This window comes from Mastomys coucha, unplaced genomic scaffold (genome assembly GCF_008632895.1).
Source record: "Mastomys coucha isolate ucsf_1 unplaced genomic scaffold, UCSF_Mcou_1 pScaffold22, whole genome shotgun sequence".
NCBI lineage: Eukaryota > Metazoa > Chordata > Mammalia > Rodentia > Muridae > Mastomys > Mastomys coucha.
In genome coordinates this window covers 170,208,662-170,218,218 of record NW_022196905.1, presented here as the reverse complement: position 1 = coordinate 170,218,218, position 9,557 = coordinate 170,208,662, and the positions used below count along the sequence as shown (strand labels likewise).

General features: G+C 39.2%; 1 protein-coding gene across 10 annotated transcripts in view; it reads left to right on the top strand.

Moving 5' to 3' along the window:
- Unc5d (unc-5 netrin receptor D) overlaps positions 1-9,557 on the top strand; it is a 533,275-nt gene that overhangs the window by 291,884 nt on the left and 231,834 nt on the right. For all 10 annotated transcript variants that reach the window (XM_031339462.1, XM_031339463.1, XM_031339461.1 and 7 more), the window contains exon 2: positions 4,403-4,621. In XM_031339462.1, the coding sequence (XP_031195322.1) occupies positions 4,403-4,621 (219 nt within the window). The remainder of the gene's footprint in view (positions 1-4,402; positions 4,622-9,557) is intronic.

The window sequence follows — 9,557 nt, the reverse complement described above, 5'->3', positions numbered from 1 at the left end:
GTGTGTGTGCGTGTGTGTTGGTAGGGATGCAGCCCAGGGACTTGCCTGTGATGGACTTGTGGTCAATAATTTCACTGCACCTCAGTCCCTGACATTATCTCTATGGTTGGTGAGAATGGCACATACATTGATTATATTCTGATGATTACTTGCTGTTGTTTTGAAATTTTTTTTGTTTCCTTATGACCTTTTCTCAACTGTACTCACTGACTTTCATCCCTGCCTCCCCTCCCCCATCAACTGACAGGAAATGTGTCATAATTGATGGCAATGGTGAGGGACAGAGAGATAATGTATGATTGTTTATCCTGTTCTCCAGATTATATGAATTGCCTATAGTCCCTCTAAGGCTGCCAGACAATAAATGACAATAGTCAACCTAACTGAAATGGAATTGTGGTTGGAGCTGGATTCCTACTTTCAAATTCTGAGTCCACGGTTTTCGGGCTGAATGATCTATCCTCTGCTACATATGTGGCTGGAGCCATTTAAAACACTATCTTCTATTTCTGGGTGGGTTTTGGAGGAGCTGTCAGCCATGTCCATTCCAACCTCTGTATTTTGTCTTTGATTTTCCTTGGGGCCTTTCCCATGGGAAGGAAAGGGGCAAGGGCTGATAAAAGCCAAAGCTTTCACCAGGGAACTAAAAGGTTTCCAAGAAGTTTCCATTTATGGTTCTTTGGTGAGGCTAGTGTATTTGCCATGCAAGCATTAAAGAGTGTCAATAAAGAAGTGTGACTTTCCCCCTTTATCCTAATTGGAATGTTGGGCAAAGCAGGACTTGTCACATGAGGTCTTAAACTCTCTCTCTCTCTCTCTCTCTCTCTCTCTCTCTCTCTCTCTCTCTCTCTCTCTCTCTCTGTCTCTCTCTCTGTGTCTTACACACACACACACACACACACACACACACACAATGGTAGAAGACACACCAAGATTGCAAGTCGATTTGCTTTGAAGCACAAATACATTGATCTAGTTTCCACAGAACTACTTCCTAAAGGAAATGACCTACCCCGCCCTCCCACGGAACAATATCAATAAACTTCTAAGACTTCCTTTCATGTTCCTCATCATTTCTTTCCTTTGTTATTTTGTGTGTACTCATGTGTAAGTGTGTACCTGAATACATTTTGCTTGTGCATGCATGGAGAGGCCATCAGTCAACCATGTATTATTCCTAAGCAGTATCTACCTTGTCTCTTGAGACAGGGTTTCTCAAAAGACGCTGGAGCTCACTGGTCAGCTAGCCTGAGAGCTGACTGTTGCTCCTCCCAAGCAAGTTACAAACGTGTGATGCCTTTAGGTGGGTTCTGGGCACTAAACTCAGATCCTGATACTTGCATAGCATGTATTTTATCAACTGAGCTATCTTTCCCTCGCCTTCCTTGCCATTTTTTTCCCTCCTGGAAAATCCCAGGATAATTCCTGAGGAATTCTGTTCCAAGCTTCCAGGAGGCCTGATCAGGATGGTTATCAGTGGAACTAACAAGGAGGATGGCCTGCTTGTCTTCTGGGTCTGAGAAGGCAGACAAACCACTGGGACACTAAGACATCTGCTGGAAGAAATTAACATGGCAGGTTCTTCTTGTCCCCGAAACAGAACCTGGTCAAATGAAATAATGAAGAAATGGGGAGGGGTGGGAATCATTCAAAACCAAGCAAGGTCAAAGAACACTCCCAGCTCTTTTCTATACAAAGCAAGGGGAAGAGGGAAGTAGCTCAAACTCACTGTTGTTTGCTTCATTAATTTGTTGAAGAATGCAGATAAATGTTAAAAATATACTAATCTATACTTGTTATCACTCACCTTCTGTTTCTCATATAAATCAATTCTTTTATTTTGTGTACTTAAGTATCCTAGCTTTGTGTTTTCTTTTTCTATGTAGGTCATGAAGTGAACAATGTTTCAATAATAACTGAGATTAAAGATTACATTTCCAGCTTCCTTTTCTCTCTCCTCTAAACATTAAGTTCTCCTGATTCTTAAAGCAGATCTGTGCATAGCCAGAACATTTACCCTCAGGCTTCTTCATGTACTCCCCTGCTCCTCATCTCTGATATAGGCTCAACTGGTTTCTTTATCTAAAGGGCATCTATTAAAATAGATGGAGGGAAAGCTAATATTTTTCAGATCTCCCTGTTTTGTGTGTTGGATATTTAAAACTTGATTTATTGTATAATCTCCTGCCTTTGTTTTTGACATTTTACAAATGTGTTCTCAATATTTGCTTAAAGTTTGTAATACATTCAGCTACACCCCTTGTAGTTCCTTCAAATATTCATACGTTGTTAACAGGAAAAATGCATCAGTAAGAATGTATCTCTGTGCCTATTCATTCATGATCCTAGCCTAGGTAGAGGACAGCTATATATTCTTATCAATTACCTTTCATGAGCAATGAATTACTTTGAACATAGCTCAAGCCCCTCGTGGGAGTGTGAGCATTTGATGCCCATAAAAATCTTTTAATATCCTTGTCATTTCCTCTAATGTATGGATTTACAAAACCCTGCGGGGACTTGGTATTTATTGAAAATTGAAATTGGCATGAGTAGTCGGTAATAAAGTAAATTAATATATGAACTATTTTATGAAGACCATTGTAAATATAATTTAATATACACCACACACACACCACACACACACACACACACACACACAAAGGGATTTTATTCTGCAAAGGCCCTCTCCACCTGTGGTATCTCTAATAGATAGAATCAGTGATTTTGTTGTGATTTCATGAAGTAAAATGTTTACACCTTTTTTGAGTACTTGGTTTTTGATGATGTTTTTTTAAATCTCTGATCACTTACCTAGAACTGCCCCCCCCCTTTTCAAATGCACTGCAAAACTTACAGTACCTTAAACTCTCTGTTTAAGGCTGCCCTCACACACACCTTAGGTTGATATATTTAGCAGAAAGCAGTCCTGTTTAGGAGAATCAGGCTATTATTATGTTTAATTCATCTCAGTTGCAAACCTTGCTTATGTGTTCCCATGGTGAGAAGTCATTTTCATAGCTCACAGTAGTCTGTTTGCATCCTTACATAAAAATATTCCTGAAGTGCCGGTCTCCTCTGTACCTTTTCAATCTCTCTCTCTCTCTCTCTCTCTCTCTCTCTCTCTCTCTCTCTCTCTCTCTCTCTCTCTCTCTCTCTCTCTCTCTCTCTCTCTGTGTGTGTGTGTGTGAATTTGTAAAACAAATTTGTTAAAACAGTGCATTAGTTGTGCTTGCTTCTAACAATGCCTACTGGTTTCGGTTTTGACTTAAATGTAAATAATGGTATGAAGCTCTGTTCAGGATGACATGGGAAGGCCAGGCTAGACTGGCAGGGGCTCACCCATCACTATGTGCTTTCCTAAGGGTTGGATCTTATGAGAGAGTATTCTTCCTAGTCCTCAGGTCAGTTTTAAAGATCCCTTTGGCTTCCAGCACGTTCCAGGGAAGACTTGCCTTTGGTGTTGAGACTCTTCCCTTCTTTGTTCTTCTGCTGGACTGCCTTTTAAAAGTCAGGTCAGCTCTTCCTAGCATCATCTGCTTGGTAGTGCTTCATCTTATGTGCTTGCCTAGGACTTAGGTCCACACAAAATGTATTAATGAGACATAAATGGAGTCTCTACTGTGGCTTTTCCTTTACCTAGAACGTCAGGAGTCCTCTCTCAAGTTCCTGAAGAGCCACATCCCCATGATCTCTGAATAGATACATTCCAACTGCCTGAGGAGTTATTTTGATTTGTCTCACTTCTCAGCCTTGGTGGTATAATACATAGTCCCATGATGGAGAAGTATGGTGGACAGAGAATGAAATTCCTCCAAAAGGAATAGCAAAGAAGTTCCAAAAGGAACTTTTAAAGAAGTAGTAAGTTGGCAAATTATGAAAAAGTACTATGTAAATCAGTAGTTTCAGAGGTTAAGAAAGCAGGTATTGGAACTATGAGAAATTAGTAGCCTCCATTCCCATCCACACAGACCAGAAAACTATGTAGATTCTCTCTACCCCTTTTCCACCTCCACACTTATTCACATGAGTGGAAAGCCACATATATTCTCTACCTTTTTCCCAAGGTTTAAGGCATCTTGAAAATCTCATTGAATCTGAGATAACTACTTCTCAGTTCCTTCCCCAGATTCTCAAATTCTAACTGCACTAGGGAGTTCTCACATTGACGTTCTCAGTTGTATAGCAATGTGAAGGCACATCCCACTGGAGGTTCCATCTTTGCTGGGCCAGCCTTTAGAAGATAACCCCTTAGGCAGATCGTGGGATTGTACATATTGATGGTGTTTCAATGTGGAATATTGGGGACCAGTGGGGAGGGACTGGTGTGGATTGCTCATTGTGATTCGCTGTATGAGCCTTTGCTGTTGGCTGCGTACTGATAGCCTCTTCAATTTTCCAGGAGCCGACAGTGGTGAAGTTCTTCCTGACTCCATCCCATCTGCCCCTGGTACGCTGCCTCATTTCATAGAGGAGCCTGAAGATGCATACATCATCAAGAGCAACCCAATCGCACTCAGGTGCAAAGCAAGGCCAGCCATGCAGATATTCTTCAAATGCAATGGGGAGTGGGTCCATCAGAATGAGCATGTCTCTGAGGAGAGCCTGGATGAGAGTTCAGGTAAGAGGTGGAGCAAAATGCAGAACCTGAGGCATCTCCCCAGCTCTCCTCCTTGCTACTTTTAAGTGGTGTGGAAAGCGGGGGAGGAAACATACGCACTTACTTCCCCCTATGTGGATGCAGTTACCTCATTTTAAACATGTAAGACAAATGATCTCATCCTTCAGTGACCTGACAGCTTCCTTTGTTGTTTATTCTAGTGTAGTTCAGAGGCATTTTTCATGCTCTGTATAACTTCAAACACTCCACGTTGTATGAAGTTAATATTCCCATTGGAAATTAAACCAGACAGTTGCTGTTTTCGTTTTACGAATTCTAAATAATTTTGGGACAAATATTAAATCTTTCATCAAAACCATTTTGAGCAGCATAATTTCAATCACTTTTATCTTTTCCTCCTGGAGACTACTCTCATGTCTTTATTCACCACAGCTGGTGGTTTCTGGGCTTTTTTCTGAAGTTGTGCTGATTGTTTAATAGTGATACAACCAGAACTAGAACACCATATACTAATGGAATTTCAATATAGGTAGATTTTAAGATGATCTTTTTTAGTGTGCCTAATTTTTCTGATAAATGATGAGAATACAACCATATTCAGCTAAGGTTTACTGAGTGTGAAAGGTATAAAGTTGTTAACTGAGCAGGTAATATTTTGGTGTTTACATCAATTTACTGGGGTAGATACAATTATTGACATCTGCTAGATAAGAAATTGGAGGCTCAAAGACATGTTAAGTGTACTTGAAGAGGTTATACAAAGTCTCAGCATAATTTTTTGATGAGAACATTCAAGCATTTTAAAAAGTTTATATTTACTTATTTTGCTTTATTTTAATATTTTACCTTCAAGTATGTGTGTACACCATATGCATGCCTGTTGTCCTGGTAGGTCAGAAGAGGACATCAGGTCCTCTGAAACTGTAGTTAAGCATGGTTGTGAACTATATTGTGAGTTATGAGAACCAAACCAAGGTTCTTGATCTCAATCACTGAACTCTCTCTCTAACACACTGTCAGAGATTGCTTTTGCTTGCTTTTGAGTCTCTTTTCATCCTACTTACTTGCTTCCTCAGTATGAGGCTTTTGTATTGTCCTAATTTATCCTGTCTTGTCATGTTTAGCTGTTGTCTCTTGGAAGTCCACTTTTTTTCTAAATGGAAACTGAGGGGAAGTGGATCTGAGGAAGAGGAGAGGTAGGGGGAGGGAGGGAGAGGGAGCTGGAACGAACTGATGGAGGGGAAACTGTGGTTGGGATGTAGTTAGTGTATGAGAGAAGAATCTATTTTCTATAATAAAAAAGAAATAAATGATGAATAAAAAAATGAAGCATACTTTTTAATAAGTAAATGTTTTATATTTCACCACATAACAGGAATCATATATGCTTTTGAACTTTAGCTTCTCTCACAGGATTCAGTTTGAACTGACCCTTGATTATTCTTTTTTATGGGTAGTGATTTGGTCAGTTAACTAGATATTAGATTTTGAATAAGTCAGGAGGCCTCAGTATAATTAGAAAGTTTCCAATGATCTCATTGTATTCAATATAAAACCAGTATTCAGTGTGTTTTAGACCTTTCAGAATATTTAATGATAGGCAGGTGATAGCTCAGATGGGTCTTCTATAAACATATGGAAAGAATAAGACAAATATTCCAACAAGTTCCATGTAAATGAAGTTTGAGTGTTTTCACAGAGGTATGTGGCATTGTAGATTCATAGAAAATGCCACTTCCCAGTGGGAATTTTATGAAAGGGCTATTACTGATCCAAATATGCATCACTGATGATACACTCCATGAATGTGTAGAACATCTTGATGGTTAAGTGTCACTATCATTACCCAATGGACAAAGCCTATTGTGAGCTCATTGGGAAGTATAGCTTATTTGAAACACAATGTTGCTCTAGGATGGTATTCCTCAACCTGTGAGTGGCAAATCCTTTCATGGGAGTCACATATCAGATATCCTGCACATCAAATCTTTACAATGCAATTTATGACAGTAGCAAAAGTGTACTTCTGAAATAGCAAGGAATAATTTAATTGTTGGGGCTGCCACAATGTGAGGCCCTGTATTAAAGGGTCACAGCATTAGGAAGGTTGAGAACCATTGATCTTGGAGAAGAACTACTGAGGGAGAATGCAGTGATGTGGAAGGTGAGAAAGGCCACTAGGAGGAGGTCTGCATTTGGATAGATATATTGTTGTTAGTGATGATGTTGAGATCGGAAGTATAGTGACTAGAGTCTGCTTTCCAGTAAAAATCCTACAAAAAGGTATGGAATGTCAAGGAGAAGCAAAAAATGAAGAATTCAGAGTCTTGGGTAACTCAGGTAAGGAAAGGAAAGTCAGTAGGGCAGTACAACTAATCCAAATTTTATCAGGGAGAAGAATCCAGAGGTGGTTGTTGGGATATACACAATTTGAAGTGCTCATGAATTCCAGTGCATCTGAGGATTATCAGTAAAGAATGAAGGTATTGAGATGCAGGAGTTGTCAAGGCAAAAGTCTATTGTGAACAGGAGAAGCCTCTGAGAGATTGTCATCAGAAGTCAGAAAGAGGGAGAGTCCTATATGACGGAGAATTGCCTGGAGTATGCAGAGTTCCAAAGTAAGGGAGGAAGAGAGAGAGAGAGGCATGGAAGGAGTAAGGAGGTAGGGAGACTTATGTAGTTAACTTAGTTCACTTGGGATAAAGGGATTACAAATGACTGGTAGAGGATTACCAGAACTGTTGCACATTTCTGTTCCTTTGGGATTTGATGAGAGTAAGTGAACATTGCTTGCCTTAGATGTAGACTTCTCAAGACCAGAGCATGCTTGGTGGACTCCTGGGATATCACTATGAGCCATTTCCCCTACGTCTTCACATAGGCTCCTTCAACTCAAAATAACTACAAGTTCTCTTTGAATTCCATGTGTGGATCATAATTTTCCATCATGAATCTGCTTAGGTTTTATACTCCAAGACTAAAACTCCATATATTCTCCATTGAGGTTTTTATTCCTGACCTTGTATATGATCTCCATATAAGATATGAGGTCCATTTCTTATTCTATGAAGAGTTTCTTATGTTGTTAGGCAGTTCCCAGGGTTATGGTTATCTTTTCCTTAAAACAAAGATTTGCTACAATCAAAGATAAAGGAGAAAACAGACCTGATTTTCCTATTTTGTATTCCCAAACTGTGAATGGATGAGGCCTTATTAGATGAACTTGTTGGGAGTGGTTGAGATGGAGACAACACACATCTTTTTTTAGAATGAGAATGTTACAGAAGGATGCTAAGAGGTGGACACATATAACAGAGGTACACCCATTGAGTAAATGGTAGCCTACCAACAGCAGTAGGTTATAATGCATTGTTATACCCAATGAGGCCTCAAAGTCCAGCAGCACAATGGGGGTGCTTGCCACATTTTTTTAGTGTCTGTACCCTACATTGCATAAACGGCTCCAAATTTAAGGAGGAATGCTATCAAATAATCAGCCATTTTCCTAACACTATTTAGAAATCTTGTATCTATCCTCATTTAACCAGCTCTTGGTAAATAGTACAAGGCAATCGTATAGTTTACTCTCCTGTAATTTCACAATATATTGTTTTGTTATTATTTCTCCCTTTTAATTCTACTAGCATTGCTAGGCAACTCTGTGTCTTGTGGATACCATTGTTGATTACATTTTCTTTCAAATAAAAATATGCCGCCCTCCAGTTCTTTTTTTAAGGTCAATAAAAGTCATATAGTTCAAAGTTACCACAGAACAAAAAGTTCATAAATGATAAAAATCAGGAACATACACACACACACACACATACACACACACACACACACACATCAGTAGGCTTTTTAAATGTCTTTAGAAAGGAATTTAAATCTTACTTCTTTGAAATAATTTAATAACAAAAACCTTTTTATATAAGTCATCTTGGTAGAACCAACAGGAAATAACTATTTCCCTTAAAACATTTTTCCCCATATTGTTAGTGGAAATTGTCATTTTTCACACCCTATATTTCCCCAGCTCTGTATTAATAATATAATGGTATAAAACAGCAGCAAGATGAGTGTAGATATTTAGCCCAAATCAATACATGAGTGCAAGTGCACATAAAAAAAAATCGTCAGAGATATTGAAAAGTAGAAGATGCATTATCCCTCCAAGGTTCTCCACAAGAAGCTGGATAATGTGCCCTGACTACTGTTAAAGACTTAATGGCTTTTGATGAGATCTGTAAAATAATCCCTTACAATCCAGCAAGACTGAGTGGCACTGAGAAGCCAAGGACAAGGAGACATCATTTGATCAGAAATACAGGGGGAACTGTCCATATTATTTGAGAGCCCTGTATGAAGTCAATCTTGTCCTGTCTTTGGACATGTTGTCCATTTCTGACCTATTAGAATTGATACACCTTATTTTTAGACACATTGGCCTTATTTCTTCAAGGGTATGATGGGAACGCATAGGACCTGATAGTGCTGAAAGTAGACATGGAATCTTTTTGTGTTTCTGAATTGGAAGCAATAAGTCCTTTCAGTTGTTAAAAGCTGCAAACTGCCTTCAGTCTTTCTAGTAATTTGGGCCCGTCATCTAACCGTTCAAATAAGAAGAAAAAGGATTGTGTGTTTTCATGCAATTTAGCTTGGAAAACCCTGAGCTAGAGTTCTTTCCTGCAAAAAGTACAATTTATTTGACATGAGTTACAGTGTTTTCACAGACGTGGCTATACCTCTTAGTAATGTACACTCTCAGTTCTCTGCATGAGCCAGGGGATCCTCTCATTTGTTCTGCCCCATTTCGTTTGGAAATACAGGGCTCTTCTTCCTTGTGTTTTGCTTCTGTTAACATCTGGAAGCTTCCAGAGTGGTTGTACCAGTTTGCAATCCCACCAGCAATGCAGTAATGTTCCTCTTTCTCCACAAC